We start from the raw sequence: 24,383 nt of genomic DNA, 5'->3' as shown, positions 1-24,383 counted from the left end.
GGTACCGGTATTCTTTGTTACGAGGTATAGACGACCTTACAAAACGAGAGAGCTGAATTTCAGCTGAGAACTCTGTAACCTGAGAGTCTTTTTGACACGAATCCCTGTTTCAGAAAGTTTATCAATGGTCTTTTGTTCATATTTCTTTTTTTTTAGGGTTTTGTTCCATCTATCCTATTAAAAGTGAAGTACAAATGAGAAATTACCCTTAATTCTTCTCATTATTTACATGACTTTGCCACTGATTTTATTTCAAAAGATTTTTTTATTTATCCAACTCATTTTCGCAGGCCTCATATTTACAAAGCCCATTCCATTTCTTACAACATTTTAATGGGTTTTTTTTTGCTTTTATTAACATATAAAAATACTTATCTAATCTTATAAAACAGAATCTTATTTTTTATCTACTATTAACAAGTCATACTAGGACCATCTTAAAAACTACTTAATATGAGATATTTTATTATTTACATTAATAATAAAACAAATATAAATATAAATTTATTTTTAAGTATAACAAATTCTGTTGAGAAATAATCTAACAAAATCCTACCAACCTTCTAAATATTTTTATAAAATAACACTTAATTAATTTCATAAATACTAATATAACTTTATAATTCAATGTTAATTAAAAATTTATTATAAAACAAGAAAATAAAATTCTATAATATTTTTTTATATATTTTATATTATGTATTATATTAAAATAGAAGTACTATATGAATTAAATATGGGTAAATTTATCTATTTTATTTTTAAAATAGTTTTATTTAAATAAATTATCACTCATCATTAAAATGTGTTAAAATTCATAAACTATATTATATTTTTTAGAAAAGTAAATTTATAAACATAAATTTATTAACATAGGTTAAACTTTTATATGTACAACTACATATTATTTTTTCTTTTTTATTTTGAAACTCTCAACAATATATTGTTTAAAAAATTAATATAAAAAAATATAATAGTTTATAACTAACCTTTAGTTCATATACTATTTAAAAATATGTTATTAGAAAACTATGAAATTTTAATAATTCATTCAAAATATTAATGACAAATCAAATTTCATATTTATATTAATTATTAAAATATTCTTAGAGATATATAAAAATCTTACCGAAATTAAAATTATTTATATGAAATAATGTATTAATTTAGTAACAAAATGTTTTTGAAAATCATATAATCTCCCACCTCAAATATAGTTGTGTAATTTTCCAAACAATTTTGAAAAAATATAAAATGTTAAAAATAAGTATGCAAACTTAAGATGATAATTTATAAAAAAAATTTAAAAGGTATAATCATAGATAATAAAGAATAACCTCTTGAAATGTAACACGAAAAAACAAACTATGTTATAAAATTTGAAGTAATCTAATATTTTGAAGTCTTAATTTAATAACAAAAAAAGAAAACTTAATATCATAACATCCAAAAAATATTCTATTTTAATAAAATTTATTAAAATAATATGATGGATATTACCATGTATATAATTTACTAAAATAATAGGTTTATATTCACAATATATAACACTAAAATTAAAATTATATACTTAAAATATTTATAATAAATTAAAAGTATACAATCATAAAATGAAAAATATCCGCACGAATGTGCAGGTCAAAATCTAGTTAAGCATTATAATTGAATAGGTATGTCCATTTCAAATTAAATTTATATAAAACAAAACAAACTCACATTACACAATATTAATCCTATATTATTTTTTTGACAAAACAGATTAGTAAGAAATAATGGGTCTTGTCCTTAAAAACAAGAAAACTTCTACCCAAAGAAACCCTAATATTAAATCTCATTTTCTTTTGGATTGAATCAATTGAATAATGAAAACAATAATTGACATAAGCAGAGTAGATCCTGCAACACATGGAAAACAAAACTTTTTTCTTTTCTTCTTTTTAGGTTTACTTTCTTTTTCTTCAATTTCTTCCTCATGATCCTTTGTTTCTTCTTCTTCAATCTTTTCTTCTTCTTCTTCTTCCTCAGGTATTGTTTCCTCTTTGATTTCTTCTTCTGGTTCTGATATTTCCTCTGTTTTCTCTTCGTCTGGCTCTGTTATTTCCTCTGTTTCCTCCTCTTCTGGCTCTGTTTTTTCCTCTGTTTCCTCCTCAATCTTCAAACCAGTCATCCCCTTAAATTTCTTGGGAAATGTAACTGTTAGAGTCTCATCTTCGTCACTAAACCTAGCTTTGATCTTGTCAAGATTCACGATATTTGGAATCTTAAACACTTTCTTGAATTCTTGAATCTCAGTTTCCTTCTTCCATTCCACCCACTTTATCAAAACCATTTCTTCTACTTTCTTCTTTCCACTTATAGTAATCCTATCTCCTTCTTCGTTTATATCAATATCAATACCCTTCTTCTTGAATCCTGCATTTCTTTCAGTATCAACCTCTGAGAGATAGATGTTCATTAAAAGTTGCTATGAGAGAATGAAAACGTTTATATTATGAACCTTTGAGATGGAGAGTGAGAATGAACACAGACTCGGTTTCTCGAGAAAGCGACACCTGACCAAAAGCATCTCTGGAAACCCTAAAATCTGTAGAGGAAGAGACATCGTCTTTTGTTCGAGTGATCTTCATACCTAGTTCGAGCTCCATGTTTTTGTTTTTCTATGCTTCTTCTTCTTTAGGACTACCATATGTTTTTAGTCTTGGTTGAAGTCTCTCTCTGATCCACAGTTTTCTTTTTTAAAAGTTAGGCCATTACATAAGTTTCTTTAAGAATATATATTCGTTGCTTCCTCTTCAGGAAACTGAGAAAAAAAGAGTCATGAGTTTGTCTTTTGTTACTGCCAACGGTTGGCTACTTTCTAACTATCACGGTTGCTTTGGCGGGAAGTAACGGCTATCTTTATATTAGCTTTTTGTTTTTAAGATCATGACCAATGCATGTAGTGTACCCTACTTTGCATTATGATAAATAACACTCTATGCACGAGAAGCAAAGCCTGTAAAGTGTTCTTCTTACCACAGAGCAATGGCACGTTTGGTCTAAATTAGTTTTTTCTTTCCTTTCCCTAACTATTCTAAATTCACTCCATGAACTATTCTTAATTCTTAATTTATATACAGGAGAAGCCAAGTCATTCATGATAACATGTTTTGGTACTTCTCTTTGAAAGGACTTTTAACTATATGCTTTGGTTATATTCTCTTTATAAAGATTGTTAACTATGCATCACATTCTTTGTATTGTTGGTGTAGTTTGGGATGAAGTGTAGTCTGTTTGCATATTGAGGTTATTCGGTTAACAGACTGTGAATAGTTCCAAGCTTAGAGTTTTTTGGAAAGCGATTGAATCAGTCTGTAATCTTTGGTTTGGCAGGTGCTGTCCCTGAAGTGAGTGCACCCCTGAAAGACAATTTCTTAATGTCTTTGATTTACGTTAATTTTTACTTTTCAAGAACCTTTGATTTCACTCAAAATTATTTTCTTTCTTTCTGACTTCTACAGGACTCAGGAGTGTACCTTGGCAACCAAACAACTCATCTAACGAATTGAGGATTCTCTGAAAGTGAAGCCATAGTTATGGATCATGACCTGATTAGGGCTTAGGTTAGCCATGTTTTTTTTGGTGAATTTGTCATTGATTTAACATAATAGCAAGGACAATTGTATTGTCTTGATATGAGAAGAGAAGATTATATTGCTAATTGACAAAAAAAAAGATTATATTTGCTATATTTGCAAAACCTTGTTCTGAGTAACAATCTTTTATTCTTGAGTAATAACAGAGAAGCTATTTCTCTCTCAACAGCACTCTCTTATTACATAATATAAAGTTTCTGTTATAATAAGATAAACATAAGCTCTGGATTCAAGGGTTAGAAGATCTAACAACAGTACTAGGCTTGAACTTATGGGACAAAGGCAGCGTTGAGGAGGCAAGAGCATGTTCATCACCAATCTTGTCAGAGTCTTGGTCGTCATCACAGTAACCTTGGAGAACATCACCTTCTTGAGGAGTGAAACCAAGAACACCAATCATAGTAGTCCAACACTTGCGTCCAACGGTTCTTATAGCACTGCAACACCCAGGACCGATGTAAGTCTCACCGTTGAGGAAGAACAAGATCAGCTCTCCAGAGCAGTGTTGGAGCTGCATCAGTGAGTCCCAGCAGTAACCTGTTTCTTCATCAAGCCTGAGACGGTACACAAGGCTCGTGGAAGGAGAAGGTGCACCAACGGTTGGTTTCATGAGAGGTCGAGATCTCACTGTGGGAGAAGCCACCATAAGCATGAACATGACAGCGTATGCAACCACAAAACTAGGTTTAGCAGCCATGAGAGAGTTTAGGAAGTGATTTCTTTGTGTTTGTGATGAGGAGTGAGTGATAAACTGAGAGAGTTTATATAGAGACACTTGTGGCCTTGACTGTTACATGTAAATGGTGAGTGAAAAGGCTAAAGTAAATACATAGGAAACTCATTAGACACCTTTATGTGAGATAATGAATGACTAGTGGCCTAGTGGGTATACTTATTGTAATTTAATATGCGTTACAAATGGTATTAACATTTACTATCGTTTAAGAATGCATGTGTGCACATAACATGTATGCATGGCTGCACATCACATTTAGAAACATCATTAGACAAGAAAAAATGGGGTTTACAAACACCAAAACCGACTAAAGAATCTCCACCACAAAAGCTTCACCAACAAAAACTGACCAAATGAAGCTTCTTCACCACAAACCGACAGTCTAATAGATAATAAAACAAGGAGAACAATAGAACATAACAGAACATGATACTAGTCTTGTGTGTTGTTGACTTGAAACCCTCTCCAAAGTCTAGACTAATAGAGTCATGCTCCTCTTCTCCTAGTAACTCTTTTCGATGAATTTAAAAGTGTTCCATTTGTATTCTTGATGATGTCATTCGCAAAACGCTTAGACCGCCTAAGAACCACTTCAACTTTAGAATCATCTTTTCCCCTTGGGACCTTATGATCCTTAACCAAACTAGAAGATACTTTCTCAGGCTTAACAATCCCACTAGCTGAGTTTCCATTACATCCAGCAGCTACTGTCCCCCCCTTAGACGCGGTTCGCTTAGACCTCCTCAGTTCTATACTTCCTCCACCTTGGCTACTACACGTTCTAGCATTCTTACGCCTAGGAAGTTTCTTAAGAGAGCGAGTGAACTCGAAGACTTGATTCTCAGACTCAGGGCTGAACTTTACTTTCTTAACCTTTCTGCTGCCAACTACATTCTCCCCCTCCTCCTTAATCTGTGAAATTAAAAAAAAAAACCTCAAAATTACAAGAGATGAAGAGAGACATTATACGATTGCTTTACCACAAGACTCTTTGCGTATGCATCCTTGTACGCTTCCGTGACCAGCAGCGAAAGTTTCTACCAAAGGGTAACACACACAACATTAGAAACCAACCATTAACACTAGAGCTTTGATTGTTCAGGGGTGCAGGTCAGTAACCTCAGAGCCTAACTCCATTGCTGCCTCAGTTATATCAGTACGTATGGGTTCCTGGTTACCTGATAACGTAACCTGGCAAACAAGGTTTATTTGGTAACAGAAACAAGCTTGTTAATAGACAAAATAGGTATCTTCTTCTTGTGTATTAGCCATTAGGACACAACAAGTATCATTAGTTTGTGAACTGATCTAGTGGGAGAAGACTAGCATTACTAACCTTGACAAGCTCGCCTTCGCAATAACCATCAAATTCTTCGCTGAGAGATTGGACGAGGAGACAAAAACTCAATAACACAAAAAAAAAAATCTAACTAGTAGTTTAATAAATGAGAGAGAGAGAGAGAGACATACACAGCTAACTCCTTTTGAACAGACTCAACTTGAGTTTTCTTGACAGTAGTCTCAAGCATATTCTGCATATTATTACAAAACTCATTAGTTCGAATCTCCATTAGTTCCGACCAAAAACCCATGTCGTGTTATTCTGAAACAAATACAACAAAAGCTAAAACCTTTGACTGTCCATCCTCGAGAAGAGAAGTGAGTCTACAAACCATCTCGGTTTTTTTCAGATTTGCAGGGACTCCATGCTTTATGCACATGGCTTGTAGTTCCTTCCTCTTCATTCGGTGAAACTCCATCTCCACGAGCCAAAACAGTTTTGAGATGATGGAAACAGAGAAACTTGTAGCATACAAAAGAAAGTTTTGGGGATATTATTTTAAAATTTGAATTTTGGCAACTCAGTTCTCGTAAAACGCGTATAAGATAGAAACACGCCCTCTGATTGGTTAACTCGCTTATTTAGCCGTCCGTAAGTGTTATGTGAATGGATAATGAAAAGACACGTGGAAGAAAGCGTATTAAACCAAGATGTTATTTAATGATAACACCGCCCAACATCTCTACCTCTTAAAATCTGATAAAACGAATAAAAATATATACTCTTTTGAATGATTAGTATTTTGTTTTAAAAAATATATATATATATATATATATATATTATTAGTAGTAAATACACCATTAATTAATATTAAACATCTTCCAATAACCATGCACCATGAGAAGCCGTATGTTAGAGGTCTATTTTTCTTTTTATTCAAATTTTTCCAGTCAATTTTTTTAACGTCGAGAAATTAGATTATTTTTCTTATTAGCAAAACAAGTTGGAGGGTTTATAAATAGAAAATAAAATCTGACAAAACGAAAATACTCTTCTGAGAAGAAATTTTCAAAACATAAAAAAGGGTATTTTGTATTGGTAAATACACCATTTAATAATATTAAACATCTTCCATGCACCAGTATATTTCTGTAAATTCAAATACTTACAGCTAATGTTGTTAAATTTTAAAGTTTATCAGCACAACATAAAATGCATAGAAAATCTAAATCTCAATATTTTACATAACAAAAACCTATATTACAAAAGGCCTTCAGATTGCGGTTTTGTTGCTTAATAAATCCTCAACTCTTTAATTTTGACATAATTAATTTTAACTTTTATTTGACATAATAAACCATAACTATATTTAAGCAACAAGTGTGGCGGATCAGTAGATATAAGCAAGCTGATGTAAACTAAAGGCAGAGTTTGATCTTTACTCTTGTGTGATAAAGAACATAGGTGCAGAAACAGGTAATGTAACCAGACTAAGCTCTCGGAAGCCTAATGGCTGGTCAGAGCAAGCAAACACGCTAACTAAGCCGGAAGGTTATGATTGGTGTTACACTTGCAACATTATCTTAATGCCAGAAAGATCTTATTACATAAAAGAGGAACACAGATAACATTCTTAATGACAAAATTAAGCTTTTGATTCAAGAAAAGGGTAATCCGTGTAACCCACAACAGGATCAGAAGTGTAAAACGTTGGCCTATCATATTTATTCAACGGTGCATCCACTTCAAACCTCTTAGGCAAATCCGGGTTCGCGAGAAACCACCGACCATAAGCCACAAGATCGGTCCGTCCCTCTTCCACTGCCTCATTCCCATCTGTCCTCGTGAAACCACCCGCTGAGATGAAAGTCCCCTGAAAAGCTTTCCTCATAGGCACAAGCAAGTGAGGACACTCTGTTATCTCTCCCATTGTTTTCATTCTTGCCTCTATCACATGACAGTAGAGGATCCCGTATTTGTTCAGAGATTGAGCCATGTGAAGGGCTAACGCTTGTGGGTTTGTGTCTGCAGACTCCATGTAGTCAGCAAAGGGAGAGAGTCTAATGCCAACACGGTCTGGTCCGATCTCATTAGCCACTGCTTCAACTATGTCTAGTGCGAACTTGCAACGGTTTTGTAATGATCCACCGTACTCATCTGTTCTGTCATTCACCGTGTCTTTCATGAACTGGTCTATCAGATAGCCATTAGCTCCATGAATCTCAACTCCATCAAAGCCTGCAACAACAACATTAAAGGGCACATAACGTTAAGTGTCTTTGAATGAATTGAGTATAGCTAGCTTCTTGACTAACAATGCTTTACCAGCTTCCATAGCGTTTCTTGCTGCGAGCCTAAAGTCGTTGACAATGCCAGGGATTTCTTCAGTACTTAGCCGTCTTGGTGGGGTAAACAGAGCTTCGTCAATGCCGTTAGAGCGGATTTGAGGCATCAATGGCTTGTCGGAACAAGAGATGGGAGCTTGCCCATTTGGTTGAAAACCTGAAAACACACACAAAGTATTATACTCAGTATGCTAATATGGGTTCCACCAGCCTTATGAATAATTGAATACAACTTCAAATGACAAACCTCGATTAGAAACACGACCAACATGCCAGATTTGACAGAAGAAGACACCACCTTTGGCATGAACAGCATCCACAATTGGTTTCCATGCCTCCACATGCTCTTTCGTCCATATCCCAGGAGTATCTTGGTAGCTTCAAGACCATAATCACACAAATGTAACAGAGTTTAGTTTCATAGTTTAAGATGACCAAAACCCACAAATAAAAGACTAAACTTTAACAGAATAAAAAATAAATGGACAAATCTCTGAAATAGCATTTATTAAAACAAGTTTATATAAAATAGCACAAAATAATCAAAATTCTCAAAACAGCATAAAATGAAAAAACATTTAATTATTCTAGTTCTCAAACCGTAAGTCCACCGCTTTAATACTAAACTATCAAATATTGAAGACTGTAACTGTTACTTTTAATCGTTCCATAAAATACTCAAATTTAAAATGAGCAGAGTAATTTGTTACCCTTGAGCTGTGTCTGAAACTCCTGTAGCTTCAGTGATGAGAAACCCTCCTGGGCTTGTTCTCTGGGAGTAGTACAAGACAGCGTGAGGCTGAGGAACGTTTCCGTATGACCTCTGTCTCGTCAATGGTGCCAGAACAACCCTGTGGGAGAGATTGAATCTTCCCATCTTGTAGGGAGTGAGAAGAGGGATACTCTGTTTCGCTACTGCATTTTCCATTTCCATGAATTTCTGTGATTCTTTTTCTCTCAAAACACTTTCAAGTTTTTGGTGAGTTGTGGACGAAGATGGTTATATCTGCGACATATATATATACACATTTGGTTTTTTTTTTTTTGTTCAAATATACACATTTGGTTAGATATACATATTAGGAAAGTAAGTTTTTTCTTTGGACGTGGACGTCATTGAGGACGCATGCATCCGTGGACCCCATCCACTTGCATTTACATGACGTATGCATTGACGACATTAGAGAGTAACCACCACTTTGAACTTAACCACAATAATGCTCGTTTCTTTCTTACTCCGTCCTACAGTTGAGATTCGACTTTTAGAGAATAATTACAGAACAAAACTTTAATGGGCCTCATATAATTTTAATAATTAAAAAGAAAATAATTGGATTGACTTTGTCCAACTTTGACCACCGACAGAACAAAAGGTTAAGGTGTTCGAGTAAAAAGGAAAGAAAGATAGCATCATACATAACGGGATTTGAGACTGAAATGAATGCTCGAATAGAAGATTTAGAGTAACATAAAAGTTCAGATTTGAAAAACATAAGTTGTTGATTTAGAGTAACTGATTTAGAAATTCAAGACCGAAAAACATAAGTCGAATAGAAGAGTTGGTATCCTTTTTTATCAGTATTTAGTGTAATGTGTATGGTTCACATCACCATATGGACAACCCATGAACAATTCAACTGTAAGACTTAGCCGCCAGGCTATGATTGGTTCAGGTGGGACCGGAGGTATGTATCTGTCTAGCTGTTTCTTGCTTATTCAAAAAAGATCCTTTGTACATATTGTACATGTGTGACATTCTTTTTTTTTTTTTTCCGTCAAGATTTTATTTAGATTAATAATAATACCGGGCCAAGCCTAATTACATAGTCTGAAGCCCAAACGCATAAACAAAAAGGCACGAAGCCCATAAGCCAAACCGGCTACAGTCTAAATGCTATAAACGGCCCGCGGCCCAAACCATACAAGCCCAAACGACGTCGGCTGGATCAAACGCGTCGAGGAGGCTGGCTGCTGAACACGTGGAGGCATCTGCGCCATCAGATCGACACGCGTCGCACACCGCCTCAACCTGACCGTCTCCGCCTCTAGACGCCGTCGGAGCCACCTAACCGTGCTTCGTTTCGCCGGATCTCATACCCCGCAACAAAACACCTTCCTTCCCGGTGGTCCTCCACCGAAAGCGTCATCGGAAAAACCGCGCTCTCATCCGGACCACCCACTCTTCTCACACCACACCCTCAACTAACTTCTCTTGTCGGCGGTATCATAGACGGAGAGCTTCATCTTCTTCTAAGATCTCATCCGCACTTTCTCGTTTCCATCCGAGCCGACAAGAACAAAACCCTAACCAAACTTTCACCGCTAACACCCAAATTTCCTACGGGTTCCAAACCGGCAGCGTGGAGCTACTGTAGCCTCCACCCTCCGGAGACAAGACGGCGACGACGGAGCTAGGTAAGCCTCCTCCTCCCGAAGACAGAACCGACGGCGGTGGAGCAAAAAGAGCCTCCACCTCCTGGAAAATACCGACGACGACGGAGCTGTAAAAGCCTCCCCCTCCCGGAATCGAACCTTAGTCTAAACGAGCCGCCTCTCCATCGTCGAAAACCTTCCCACTACCGCGTCCTCACTCCACACAACAGACCGCCATGCACCATGGATTAGGCCGGAGCCAGAGGTCGGACAAGGCGAAGGTGGGAAGATACGAAAGAGAGGCCTTAAGAAAGCTTTTATACGACAGGACCGCGGTTCCGGCGACGGCACGCGCGCAGACGCGCCGACCGCTCACCGGAACCACAACGAGATCTACTTTACTTCTCTTTTTCTCTCTCTCTCTAAAACACTCTTTCACATGTGTGACATTCTATAAAAGTTTTTTTTTGTTCATCGACATTCTATGAAAATTATGCTTTTATTCTTTGGTAGTAGGAAATTTGGGCCCTTGAAGGAGTTAATGTAATTATTGATGTTGAAAGCCCACATAAAAATATCTTTTGTAAATAATATTGAAGATCATGAGTACCAAAAATCGGTAAGCAGTAATTAGATCCTTTGTAAGACTATCAATTAGGCAGGCTACCGATTTTTTAAAACACTTGCGGCAATTTTTAAAACTACATCACATGTTTCTTGTTTTTAAAACACACATCACATGTCCCTGAGCAGCTACGGTCGTTTCTCCGAAAATGAAACATCTGGTTAGAGTTTTTATGCCATTAAACTATGGTATATAAAACAAAGAAAGATCTGTCTTGACTCTTGATATATCATTTTAGAAAATAACTAACATCACATGCTTGCTTCAGTTGACATTCAAGTTGGGTCTTGTTCTTAAGCAAATAAGGAATTATAGGCTTTATTACAAAGATCCAACGCGCTCTGAAACTTCATATAAGTGGAAAGAAATTCTAGTATGGCACACAAATGAATAAAGTGATGATATTTAAAAATTTATACGTTTTTAGTCTTTAAGAATTTCAAGTTGACAAAGGCACAAACAGTTTATACTTCAGTCTCACCGAACTCAACGCCTTTCAAATCGATATGCTCTACTCCTTCCTTGAGGAGTTTAATCTCATCTCAAGAATGACACAAGGTTTAAGCAAAAAAAAAGAATGACAAAGAGACGCGTTAATACTTACAGTCTGCTGAGAGATGTGGAGAAGACGGCAGTGCATACACAAACGAAACCTTTACCATTAACCCTGACAACAGTGACAGTACAAATCCCAACACCAACAACCACATCCACAACCATCGGAGTATCTCCAATGGTACATCAAAATGAAGGAAAACATCAAAAAATGAAGAAAATCCATCTTTAATGGTACTTCATTTTAAAAAAAAAAATTACGCATATAACCAGAATCATGCTCAACCTCAAGATCTATATGAAGAGAAATCAAACTACAAAGAATCAATATAACGAATCAAAGTTTTAAAAATCAGTTTAAACGGCGTCTAGGTGGCAACTTTAAAATCTACGTGCAAAGAAATCAAATGATAGAAAAATTAACACAACAAATCAATAATCTAAAAATTGGTTTATGCGGACTAGGCGGCAAAGAAGACGTAAATGAAAATATTTTAAAAATTGCCGCAAGTGTTCTAAAAACAAGTGCGGCAATTTTAGAACACTTGAGGCAATTCACATGTCCCTGAGCAGCTACGGTCGTTTTAAAACACACATCACTGTAGCGGCAATTTTTAAAACTACATCACATGAATCATCAAAATGAGTGATGACTCAAAATTAGAAAAGGTAAAGTTTTATTCACTGGAACTGTAGTTTGTCAATATTTTTGTGTTAACAAACATTAGTCGGCCTAGTTTAGATGTATTAGGTCCCACTAAATATAAATCTAGACCCACAAAAGATGCAAACGCTACAACTGGGTCCTCTTTTCCGCTGCTTTATTGGAACCCTCAAAACCCAACGACAATTCATAAAAGATCAAAACCAAAATTCAGAGAAAAAATCACCTTTTGTAATCCCTTCAAATTGCAGTATATATAAATAATTATGGTGTGCTTAAAAAATATACTCCGTTAAGTCATTATTGAAAAAGAAAATGTAATTATTCTTTTTCGCTAATCTTGCTAATATATTTACTCCTTTTTATAATCTAAATATATATATATATATATATATATATATTTTTTTTTTTTTAATCCAAATATTGAATACTTTACTGTTTATAAAGTTCCCCAAAAACTTTCTAAATCTAAACTTTGTTTTTTCAACCATCAAAGCCAAGATAAACACAACAAGCTCGTTTTCTTGGTAACTGCTACATTTATTAACTTCAATAGCCGTTTGACTTAGCGGTTACATTGATTTTTTTTTTTTGAGCAAGCGGTTACATTGATTTTGGACGTGTTCTTATTAGACCAAACCAAAAAAAAAGAAGTAAATGGTTTTGACTTTTACATGTTCAACTTGTAAACGTCCTTCACGTGCTCAAGTAAACATTTAGATGTCCAAGTTGGACAGTCCAACTAAGCCAATATGATAATAACCCACTAAAGGACATTAACAAACCTTCAAAAAAATCTCAGTTTTTTTCCCAAAACGAGTAGAGATCAAAACTTAAAAGCTTTTCCATTTTTTTTTTTTGCTAGTTTCTTCAAATCCTAAAACAAAAGGTTAGTGAATGTGGACACCCAAAAAAACAGAGGTGTTTGCTTTTCCTTTTCCTCTTTTTTCTTTCTCTTTTTGTTCTGTTTCATCTCTGCTCTTTCTTTAAGAATTGTTTTTTTTCCTTTGGTAAAGGATATCTTTTCATGCCGATTTCCATTTTCTATTGTAAAACTTCTCATCCTCGTCCTCTCACTCCAGTGAAAAAGTTATCAACTTTGTCTTTCCGAAAAAGCTTTAATCTTTTGTCCCCATTTCCCTTTTATTTAGCTTCTCTGTGTAGTTTCTGGATCGTACCTGTTGTACAAAACGGAGAAAACCCCAGATGATTGCTTCTTTGTCCTGAAACCCTCAATTCAGACAAAACAAAATCACTGTTTTCTGACGAACACACACACCTAATGGGCTCAGAGCAGCAGCACATGTTTCCTCAGCATGAACAAGAACAGGTTTCTCTTAAATTCTTCTACTTTCGTTACATTCGAGTTCGTGTGTGGTGTGGGTTTTAAGTTCTCTTCAGTCTTAGTTTCTTGCTTATTAGATCTGACTATTCATTCAACCCTGTTCACACTAATCTAACACTTGAATGAAGCAATGTCCATCAGGGTTTATGTTAAAGTCTCCATCTTTGAATTCATTTTTACTGAAATTCATTTTTACAGCCACTGGTAACTTAGAAATGCTAAAGTTTACATTTTTACATTTTTCAATTACATAAAAATCCAAACTTTGTGATCTTGAACTCATGCATATAAGCTTATAAGATTACCGTTGATTCACTACCAAACTTGGCACTGAAACTTACACTGTGTGTGCTCTTTTGCAGAGGAAAAAGTGGAGAGGTTGTTTAGGAGTCTTGTCATGTTTCAAGTCCCAAAAGGCCCTAAAACAAATAGTCCCCGCCTCCTCTCGCATTCCTGAATGTGGCGGCAATGCCTCAGCTTCACAACCAAACGGAGGTGTCTTGACCAACCAAGCTACTACAAGAGGAATGAATCCAGCTTTCATGGCTCCACCCTCCTCTCCCGCTTCCTTCACAAACTCCGCTCTTCCTTCAACAGCTCAGTCCCCAAACAACTACTTATCTCTCTCTGCAAACTCCCCTCGAGGTCCTTCTTCGACCATGTACGCCACCGGACCTTACGCTCACGAAACCCAACTGGTCTCACCTCCTCCTGTTTTCTCCACCCTCACCACCGAGCCCTCCACTGCTCCTTTCACTCCTCCTCCAGAGCTTGCTCACTTGACTACTCCTTCTTCACCTGATGTCCCTTACGCTCGTTTCTTGAACTCTGGCAACGGCCATTACAATGATCTTCCCTCTACGTACTCTCTTTATCCTGGTAGTCCAGCCAGATCACCTCAAACTGGAGTCTCCACACCTCTGCAGGAGGAGTCGAACTTCTTCTGTCCTGAAACTTTCGCCAAGTTTTACCTCCATCACGACCCTTCTGTTCCTCTAAACGGTGGGAGGTTAAGCGTGTCCAAGGATTCAGATGTGTACTCTACTAATGGCAACCAGAACAGGCAGGTGAGGCAAGACATGGAGGAGTTGGAAGAAGCTTATAGAGCTTCCTTTGGGTTTAGTGCTGATGACGTCATCACAACTAGTCAGTATGTAGAGTTCACCGATGTGATGGATGACTCTTTGGTCAAGGCAAAGCCTTACTCACCAAGTAATGGACAAAAGCTGCTTAGAGGAGAAGCTAATCTGCCGAGTCAAACAAGATCAAATTCAGAAGAAGCTTTACTGTCAAGAAACCGCATCAACGCTGATGAAGAGGCTCTATTGTCAAGAGTGGGGTCTGTAAAGAAAGGGAGCAGAAGCTATCCCGCTGCTGTTTCAAGCTCTGATGCAGAGATAGAATACAGAAGAGGAAGAAGCTTAAGAGAAGGCAGAGAGAACAGACACAGGAGATAGCCTGATCAAGGAACAAGAACAAAGCTAGTTGGCTTTGTTCTTAAGGTCTTTTAAGTTGCAGAAGTATTTAATATGATCTTTGTGATGCTAAACTCTTGAGATAAGTATTTAGTTTTTAAGTATATATCAATATTATCACAGATGGTTTTTAGTAGAATGATGTGACATATAAGCAAGCAAGGGGCAAATATCTGGAGTCCATTGAATGAGAATGTTTCTTCTGCACTATGCGTTCATCTACTATAAGTTTGTGTGATACATTATTGGACCATGAAACAACACACATTCAGTCAACGAAAACAGTATTTGATTACAATTTTCAAGTGTTTGCCTCTAAACTCCTCTGAGTAGGCATGGATGGTCGGGTCAGGTTTTTGGATTCAACCATTTGGGTATTATTTTAGTATCCGTATGGTTTAGCTAATAATATTTCAGATTCATAAAATACTTTGTAATTCATGTCAAAGCTCATTTTGTAATTATACTTTTTTCTGATTAGGGTTATTAATGTTTGTGTTCAGATATTTTTTAAATATCATATTAAAATAATCATAAGATTAAGTATTGGGCAATTGTCAATAATAGCACCTTTTGAAGTTTATGTCTCGAAAATAGCACTAGAAGGAAAAAGTCACAAAAATGACATTCATTAAAGGGTAAAATATCCCTAATACCCTTGGTTTAAAATTAAATAAACAAACAAAAATAAATAAAAATAAATAAAATTAAAATTAAAAAAATTAAAAAAAGATTTTTTTTTTTTATAGTTTCAGATTATATGTTTTCAGATTCGAAATTTTTATAATTTTTTTTTTCGAATTTTTTTTTTTTTTTTATTTTTTTTTTCAAATTTTCTTTTTATAATTTAAAAATACTTTTTAAAACTGTTTTTAAAATTTTTATTTTTTATTTTATATTTTTTTTTATAAAATTTTAAACCCTAATTCCAAAACCCCACCCCTTAACTCTAAACCCTAAGGTTTGGATTAATTAACCCAAGGGGTATAAGTGTATATTTACCTCTTTAATGAAACCTATTTTTGTGACTTTGAACCTTGAGTGCTACTTTGGGAACATAAACTTGGTTTGGTGCTATCCTAGTCTTTTTCTCTTAAGTATTTTATCCAACTATTTAAGTTTCATAAACTTATATTTAGATATTATATCAAAATACTTATTGTGAATACTACTAATTAAAATCTTTAGTCATGTTTTAAGAGCTTTTTTGATATTTTCTGGTTATTATATGTTACCTGTTATTAAAAAACAAAGGGTAAACCTTTTCCGGAGAGAGAATGTGAAAAGTTCCGGTAGCTAATAGAGTAACCGATAGTTGTAGGCGCAGTTGTTTAGTCTAAGAATGCCCAAAAGAATCTACGAACTTGAATCCGTTAAGATCACCAATGATCTAGCCGTAAACGAAAGATGAAAGCAAGGCTTCATTTTATAAATTCAATGATACTGTCTCTTTACCAAGTCTAGAGAGCACTATATATATCAATAGGAAAATACCTAAGTCCTTAGGGATTATGATCTAACATTATATCCATAAGTCTTAATTCTAATCTCATAAGAAATAGGAAATTTAACGTTTAACTAGAACGGGAATAATTAAGTAAAAGTAAAGCCAAAAATGAAAAGGAAATATGGTCCACGCTGCATCAGTGGTCACACACCGTGTTTATTTGGATTAGCAACGGATTTAAACTCTGATCTCTTAAAGATTCACGGAACGCGTTGTGCCACCCGACCACAGACGCGTGGTTTATGTTAACTGTTATGGTTCAAGTAATTCATATTTGATACCGCCTACATGATCTGTTTGACTATTTTTCCTCTTAAAATCAGATACAAATATGGGGTTTTTTTCGAGTTCAGTTCCAATCTCGGATTCCAGTTTTTTTTTGCCCAGCCTTAGCACTCACCATTGAGATCAATTAACCACCAAAAGTACGCTGAGAATGAGAAAGCAATCCACATTAAAACATCAGGTAGCTTCTTCAGAGGTCTCAATGATAGATTAGTGAGAAAGACCACATGCTTATTCACTGATAAAAGACAAGTGGCAGTCAACAAATCTGTATTCATAATCCTAATTCCTATATTAAAAAACGTGTTTTAAACATAGAGGATGAAACCTGTAAGTAATATTATCTTTTTCTTTATTACAGATCTAAAGACTAATAATACGTTTTCTTCTAAATCTGAAGTTTAATTATATTTGTTTTCTGAATCTCACACGTTTGATACGTTTCATTTTCTTTTTTTATTAACTCTCATTCTATTATTGGAACTAGAAACAAACTATATATAAAGAGAAACCATTAAGACCAATGAGATATTCTTACATCATAAAAAGAAGAAGAAAACTTGTAGCGTAACTTTTTTTTCTTTTCCTCATGAAGACTTCTCAACGTCAGTTATCTTCATCTTTCACTAAACTCTACGAGAGACTGTCCTCATTCAGGAATGGTGAGGACAATATAAGAGACTTAGAAGCTGTCTTTGCTTACATGGATGCAAACAGAGACGGTAGAATCTCTGCAGAAGAGCTTAAGAAGAGTTTCAACACATTGGGAGATCAACTTTCTGATGAAGAAGCTGAAGCTGCTGTTAAACTATCTGATATAGATGGAGATGGGATGTTAGATTTTGAAGAGTTTTCTCAGCTAATCAAAGGGAATGATGAGTTTACAGAGGAAGAGCAGAAGAGGAAGATGATGGAAGCGTTTAGGATGTATATTGATGAAGGTGAAGATTGTATTACTCCGAAGAGCTTGAAGACTATGCTGATGAAGCTTGGTGAGTCAAGAACGAGTGATGATTGTGTAGTGATGATCAAGGCTTTTGATCTTAATGATGATGGAGTTTTAAGCTTTGATGAGTTTGCTCTTATGATGATGCGTTAAAGAATCAGCCCATCCATTGTTGTTGTGGCTTTACTTGTTGTCAAGTCTTTTTCTGTTTTTCTTGTTTGTTTGCTGGCTGTAATTTGCTGTAAATATGGACTTTGCAAGCAATAAACACATCATTCTAATTATAATTTTCAAGTGTGTCTCTAGGCATGGAAGTTCAGGTCAGGTTTTTTAGTTCAGCCTCCTATATGCTCCTTTCGGGTATTATTCTAGTAATATGTCTCGTTCGACGAATAATACTTCGGAGTCATATATAATTTGTAACTCATGTCAAAACTCATTTTGTAATTATACTTATTTATGATTCTGGTTATTTATGTTTGTGTTTAAATATTTTTAGATATTATATCAAATAAATATAAAATTGAGTATTTTATGTAATTATTTAAGATTTAAAAATTTATATTTAGATATTATCTCTATATATTATTTAAAATTTTACTTTTCTACATGATTTTACAAAAATATATTATATATCCAAGATTATAAACCAAATTAAATGTAACTAATATAATTAATATGATTTTAGCCTATTTAAAATTATTTAATAATTATGGTTCAGTTGAGATAAATAATTGCAATCTAAAATACCCAAAATAATTGAATCGATCCATATATTTATAACCAGAATCAGATGTTTGTTTAAAAACCCTTATATTTTTCATACATATAATTACAAAAATATCTAACACTTATTTAAAGTAAAATAAAATATAAATTAACTATTATAAATTATATATCTTACAAATATTTTCCGTGTATGATCATGGAAAAATTACCTTGTATCAAAATAAAAATGAAATTGAGTATGTAAATTGTTTATCTAAGTTTTAAATACTTATTTCGAATACTAATACAGATCTTTTGGATCGGATTTTCGGGTTTTTTCTTTAATATTTTTTTTATTTTCTGGTGTTTTATGTTTTACCAATCATGGTTTTGTTAAAAACACTTTGGATTCATATATGTTTTATATCATACTACAGAATCCGTTCACTAGTTTGAACTTCGGATCAGATACGGATACGGATTTGGTTTCGGTTATAGTTTGATTCCGATTTCGGGTACCAGTTTTTTTACTTGCCTTGGTGAGAAAGTGATGCAGCATAGCATCCTATTTCGATTAGGTTTGGTTTCATAGTTTCCTTTTCTTTTGTTTTAGATAAACATTAGCTTAAACTTAAAGATTAGGATTAAGACTTAAGGATACAAGATTAGATTCTAATCCCTAAGGACTTAGGACTTTTCATAGGTTATATATATAGTGATCTCTTGAATTGTAAGAGACACGACTTTTGATTATTGATTTATAAAACTTAGAGCTTTGTGTTAAACAACTCTTAAACCTTACTTCTGGGCATTCTTTGAGAATTCAACAGACTTAAGAAGGCTTAGATAACGGGCATTCGCAGAATTCAACGTTACCTTCGCATTATCGGTTACTTTTGGTTACTTCCGCTCTATTAGTTGGTATCAGAGACCTTTTAATTACGTTTCTATACGTGATTATCGATCTTCGATTTCAATGGCTCCTCGTCCAAACGAGTGGACACAGATGCAGCAATTCCTGGAAGACTTTCAGGAGAATTTTCAAGATAATATGAGACGAACCTTGGCTGAAGCAATTCAGACCGGAGTTCAAGCTGGCGTACAAGCCGCCCTTGCAGCAAATGCAGCGGACAATGCCCCCGCAGCTCCTCGGCAACGCCACAACAACAACCCTGTTTTCGAAGTACGTGATGACGACGATGATGACGATCTGGCCAATCCCTTCGGCGATAATAACCAACATCGGCATCCACCTCAAAACCGTCAGCACCAGCGCCGGAATGACGACGACTCACGATGGTCTACGGGTATCAAACTAGATATCCCCGAGTATCATGGTGGCTCGCAGCCAGAAGACTTACTTGACTGGTTTGTGGCCGCCGACGAATTCCTAGAGTTCAAGGAGGTTCCGGCAAACAAACAAGTCTCTTATGTAGCAACTCGATTCTGCGGTCACGCCGCATCTTGGTGGAATCAAGTTAAGTTAACACGGACTCGCCGTGGAAAAGAAAAGATTCAGGAGTGGGACAAGTTAAAAAAACATATGCGCAAAACATTCATACCATATAACTTTGAGCGTCTCCTATTCCAGAAATTCCACAATATTCGACAAGGACCACGTACCGTCGAAGAGTATGCTAATGAATTCTATCAGATGCTTACGCGTATGGATATTCATGACTCCGAGGACCAGCTTGTAGCTCGCTTTATCACAGGTCTCCGTCCTCAACTACAGAACATGCTACACCAGTTCGATCCGAGCTCCGTCGCAGAAGCACGCCAAAGAGCTGTGCTGGTCGAACAACAAACACGTCTAGGAGCTAACCAATGGACAGGAAACAATCGCCCACGTAATACAACGCCCGCTGATGACTCCAATTCCACCACAGCTACAACAAACTCAACTGGCCAGCGTTCGAACGCACGCACAACAGAACCCGTCGCAGCAGCAGCCGACGCTCGTCCTTCGCGACCTAACGCCCTTCGGTGCTTCACCTGTGGCGAGAGAGGACATATACAAACAGCATGTCCTCATGCGGGACGTCGTGGTCTAATGGCTACTGATCGAGAGTGTGTTGACGAACCTATTTATGACGATTACGACGAACAATGCGAAGAGGTTGACGAAGAACAAGTTCAGGGAGATACAGGCACATTACTCATGTTACGCCGCAACTGTTTCGCCCCCAAAACCACCGAAGCATGGCAACGAACGTCTCTATTTACTTCGACTTCTACGGTCAAAGGCAAAGTTTGTCGCTTTGTTATCGATTCAGGATGTTCAGCGAATGTAGTATCTGAAGAAGCTGTCCGCAAACTAGCACTCACGGCAGAAGCTCACTCTCATCCTTACCGATTGCTATGGATGCAAACCGGCGCAGAAGTTTATGTGTCTCAGCGAGCATTATTAACTCTCTCTATCGGTTCCTTCTATAAAGATAATTTATATTGTGATATCGCCCCTATGGATGTGTCACATATCATACTTGGGCGACCATGGCAATACGACAGAGAGGTCATACACAACGGTAAAACAAACACGAACTCGTTTATGTTTGAAGGTCGAAAGATTACACTGCTACCGACGCCAGAGACGGATCAGGCGAGCTCGAGCACCAACAATCAGCCGTCACCAAAGAAAAGCTTGATGGTAATCTCCCGATCGCAATTTGAACAAGAACTGCGTGAGTCCCGCCCCCTATTTGCATTGGTTGCCGTCACTCCACCACCGGTTACACAGCAACCGTGCCCGCCGGCTTTCTCATCTATTCTTCACGAATTCGATGACCTATTTCCAGAAGAATTACTGGCTGGACTACCACCTCTACGGGACATACAACATCATATTGATCTGGTGCCCAACGCGGTTCTACCCAATCGCGCACACTACCGTATGAGTCCTGAGGAACACGAGGAACTTCGTCGGCAAGTGGAGGAACTCCTTGTCAGAGGGTACATACGAGAGAGTTTGAGTCCTTGCGCAGTTCCAGCGTTATTAATCCCAAAGAAAGACCGCTCTTGGCATATGTGTGTGGACAGTCGAGCTATCAACAAAATAACAACCCGGTACAGGTTCCCAATACCAAGACTGGATGATCTTCTAGATCAAATCGGCAAAGCATCTATCTTCACCAAATTGGACCTGAAAAGCGGTTACCATCAGATTCGCATTCGTCCAGGAGATGAATGGAAGACAGCTTTTAAAACGCGGGAAGGTCTGTTTGAATGGTTGGTCATGCCTTTCGGGCTTTCAAACGCACCAAGCACATTTATGCGCGTCATGAATCAGGCCCTCCGTCCCTTTATTGGACGTTTTGTTGTCGTCTATTTTGACGATATACTCATCTTCAGCACTACACTTGACGAACATATGAGCCATTTGAGAGATGTGCTCTTAGCATTGCGCAAAGAAAAGTTATACATTGCTAAACACAAGTGCGAGTTCGGTGCATCAGAAGTTTTATTCTTAGGCTACGTGGTGTCATCTACGGGTTTAAGGGTGGATCCACAGAAGGTAGAAGCCGTGGCCTCATGGCCTACACCGACCACAATTACAGAGATTCGGAGCTTCCATGGTCTAGCATCGTTCTATCGACGTTTCATACACAATTTCAGTACTATAATGCCCCAATAACAGATTGTATGAAGGGCGTGTCGTTTACTTGGACCACGGAGGCATCGATAGCATTTTCCACCATTAAAGACAAGCTTACTTCGGCTCCTATACTAGTGCTGCCCGATTTCAATTCTCCTTTTGAGCTGCACTGTGATGCATCAAAGTTAGGGGTTGGGGCGGTTCTCAGTCAGCATGGACGACCTGTCGCGTTCTATAGCGAAAAACTAGCAGGAGCTCGCGGTCGTTACAGCACGTACGACGTTGAGTTCTACGCAATTGTTCAAGCTGTCAAGCATTGGCGCCACTATCTGGCGCATAAGGAGTTCATCTAGTTCACCGATCATGTGGCCTTGAAGTATTTAGGGTCGCAGGATAAAATTTCATCTCGCCATGCTTCGTGGACTGCTTATTTACAGCAATTTACGTTTGTTATCAAGCACCAGTCTGGTAAACTTAATAAAGTTGCTGATGCCTTGAGCCGACGTCATGCCTTGGTCTCCACGTTACGCGTTTCCATTCCAGGGTTCGAATGCTTTGCAGACTTATACCCAACGGATCCGTACTTTTCGTCAGTCTGGATGGATCTAACACATGGGGTTCATTCAGATTTTTCTTTCATCGACGGGTTCATCTTCAAAAACAATCGCGTCTGTGTACCAGCATGCAGTTTACGATTACAGATTATTCAGGAATTGCATAATGAGGGCCATGTGGGCCGTGATCGTACTTTGAAGCTTGTTACCGACTCCTATTTTTGGCCGACGTTACGACGAGACGTTGAAAGATTTGTGTCCCGTTGTACTACTTGTCAGCGCGGTAAGGATCATGCCTCTAACGCCGGCTTGTACTTGCCTTTGCCTATACCGACGCAGCCGTGGAGCGACATTAGCATGGACTTTGTTCTTGGCTTACCGCGGACTCAACGCGGGAACGATTCGATCTTCGTCGTCGTTGATCGCTTCTCCAAGATGGTTCACTTTATTCTGTGTCGAAAGACAACAGACGCAGTGCAAGTGGCCCAATTGTTCTTTCGCGAAATCTATCGTCTACACGGCCTTCCCTAGTCTATAGTTTCTGATCGCGATTCTTGGTTCATTAGTCATTTTTGGCAATCGCTTTGGAAGCATTTCAAAACGAAGTTGGATATGAGTTCGGCATATCTTCCTCAAACTGATGGACAAACTGAAGTTGTCAATCGCTCTTTGGGAAACATGTTGAGATGCTTGGTGGGGGATAACCTCAGGTCGTGGGATTCAGTTCTATGTCAAGCAGAGTTTGCACACAACCATGCACATAACCGATCGCTGGGCTTCAGTCCTTTTAAAGTCGTCTACGGGTTCGTTCCGCGTGGGCCTTTGGCTTTGTCGACTTTGCCTCAACCAGGAGAGTTCCATGGTCGGGCAGTGGAGCTCATTGACGAGCTGTCGGTGGTGCATGCTCGCGCCCAGGACAATCTTCAGGGCACTGCTATTAAGTACAAAAGAGCCGCGGATAAGCATCGACGCGAGGTGAATTTTCAAGTGGGCGACCAACTGTGGGCTGTTCTAACTAAAGACCGGTTTCCTATAGGTCAATACAACAAACTGAAAGATAGGAAGATAGGACCAGTGGCGGTTGTTGAACGGATAAATGCTAATGCCTATCGCCTAGCTTTACCTCCCCACGTCCATACGGCCGACGTCTTCAACGTCAAGCACCTTTTCAAGTATGAACCTGACGATAACATCCTTTCTGGATTCGTGGACGAATCGCTCGTACGGGAGGGGACCTGATGCAGCATAGCATCCTATTTCGATTAGGTTTGGTTTCATAGTTTCCTTTTCTTTTGTTTTAGATAAACATTAGCTTAAACTTAAAGATTAGGATTAAGACTTAAGGATACAAGATTAGATTCTAATCCCTAAGGACTTAGGACTTTTCATAGGTTATATATATAGTGATCTCTTGAATTGTAAGAGACACGACTTTTGATTATTGATTTATAAAACTTAGAGCTTTGTGTTAAACAACTCTTAAACCTTACTTATGGGCATTCTTTGAGAATTCAACAGACTTAAGAAGACTTAGATAACGGGCATTCGCAGAATTCAACGTTACCTTCGCATTATCGGTTACTTTTGGTTACTTCCGCTCTATTAGAAAGGCCATAGGGAGATCATTAAAACCAAAAATACATTGAGAAATGAGAAACCCAGCCACGTTAAAACATCAGGTAGCTTCTTCAGAGGTCTCAATGATAGATTAGTGAGAAAGACCACATGCGTATTCACTGATAAAAGACAAGTG

The 24,383-nt window shown here is 37.1% G+C and overlaps 7 protein-coding genes across 7 annotated transcripts; 3 read left to right on the top strand and 4 right to left on the bottom strand.

The window, feature by feature from the left end:
• Positions 1 to 1,679: 1,679 nt before the first annotated feature.
• LOC106412330 (glutamic acid-rich protein-like) lies at positions 1,680 to 2,744 on the bottom strand. The gene is made up of 2 exons (XM_013853253.3): positions 2,498 to 2,744; positions 1,680 to 2,412 (listed from the first exon to the last, which is right to left on the bottom strand). The coding sequence occupies exons 1-2, from the start codon at positions 2,643 to 2,645 to the stop codon at positions 1,832 to 1,834; spliced, it is 729 nt and encodes a 242-aa protein (XP_013708707.2). The 5' UTR covers positions 2,646 to 2,744; the 3' UTR covers positions 1,680 to 1,831.
• Positions 2,745 to 3,700: 956 nt separating this feature from the next.
• Positions 3,701 to 4,337, bottom strand: LOC106422596 (egg cell-secreted protein 1.1). The gene has a single exon (XM_013863378.3). The coding sequence runs from the start codon at positions 4,330 to 4,332 to the stop codon at positions 3,865 to 3,867; it is 468 nt and encodes a 155-aa protein (XP_013718832.1). The 5' UTR covers positions 4,333 to 4,337; the 3' UTR covers positions 3,701 to 3,864.
• Positions 4,338 to 4,543: 206 nt separating this feature from the next.
• LOC106422585 lies at positions 4,544 to 7,208 on the bottom strand. The gene is made up of 6 exons (XM_013863368.3): positions 6,003 to 7,208; positions 5,842 to 5,903; positions 5,708 to 5,747; positions 5,491 to 5,562; positions 5,352 to 5,408; positions 4,544 to 5,283 (listed from the first exon to the last, which is right to left on the bottom strand). The coding sequence occupies exons 1-6, from the start codon at positions 6,129 to 6,131 to the stop codon at positions 4,858 to 4,860; spliced, it is 786 nt and encodes a 261-aa protein (XP_013718822.2). The 5' UTR covers positions 6,132 to 7,208; the 3' UTR covers positions 4,544 to 4,857.
• Positions 7,209 to 7,211: 3 nt separating this feature from the next.
• On the bottom strand, positions 7,212 to 9,043 carry LOC106397650 (12-oxophytodienoate reductase 1). Its single transcript, XM_013838275.2, has 4 exons — positions 8,709 to 9,043; positions 8,246 to 8,376; positions 7,979 to 8,155; positions 7,212 to 7,891 (listed from the first exon to the last, which is right to left on the bottom strand). The coding sequence occupies exons 1-4, from the start codon at positions 8,930 to 8,932 to the stop codon at positions 7,299 to 7,301; spliced, it is 1,125 nt and encodes a 374-aa protein (XP_013693729.1). The 5' UTR covers positions 8,933 to 9,043; the 3' UTR covers positions 7,212 to 7,298.
• Positions 9,044 to 12,970: 3,927 nt separating this feature from the next.
• LOC106397641 (uncharacterized protein At1g76660) lies at positions 12,971 to 15,157 on the top strand. The gene is made up of 2 exons (XM_013838263.3): positions 12,971 to 13,545; positions 13,923 to 15,157. Exons 1-2 carry the CDS (start codon positions 13,498 to 13,500, stop codon positions 15,015 to 15,017), a joined length of 1,143 nt encoding a protein of 380 aa, XP_013693717.2. The 5' UTR covers positions 12,971 to 13,497; the 3' UTR covers positions 15,018 to 15,157.
• A 2,046-nt stretch (positions 15,158 to 17,203) lies between these two features.
• On the top strand, positions 17,204 to 18,039 carry LOC106422576 (calcium-binding protein CML39-like). Its single transcript, XM_013863362.3, has one exon. It carries the CDS (start codon positions 17,417 to 17,419, stop codon positions 17,924 to 17,926), a length of 510 nt encoding a protein of 169 aa, XP_013718816.2. The 5' UTR covers positions 17,204 to 17,416; the 3' UTR covers positions 17,927 to 18,039.
• A 1,418-nt stretch (positions 18,040 to 19,457) lies between these two features.
• LOC106412322 lies at positions 19,458 to 22,429 on the top strand. The gene is made up of 2 exons (XM_022695841.1): positions 19,458 to 22,056; positions 22,119 to 22,429. Exons 1-2 carry the CDS (start codon positions 19,458 to 19,460, stop codon positions 22,427 to 22,429), a joined length of 2,910 nt encoding a protein of 969 aa, XP_022551562.1.
• Positions 22,430 to 24,383: the final 1,954 nt, after the last annotated feature.

The sequence above is a fragment of the Brassica napus genome, chromosome A2, assembly GCF_020379485.1.
Source record: "Brassica napus cultivar Da-Ae chromosome A2, Da-Ae, whole genome shotgun sequence".
Taxonomy (NCBI): domain Eukaryota; kingdom Viridiplantae; phylum Streptophyta; class Magnoliopsida; order Brassicales; family Brassicaceae; genus Brassica; species Brassica napus.
This window is presented reverse-complemented; position numbering and strand designations above follow the sequence as displayed.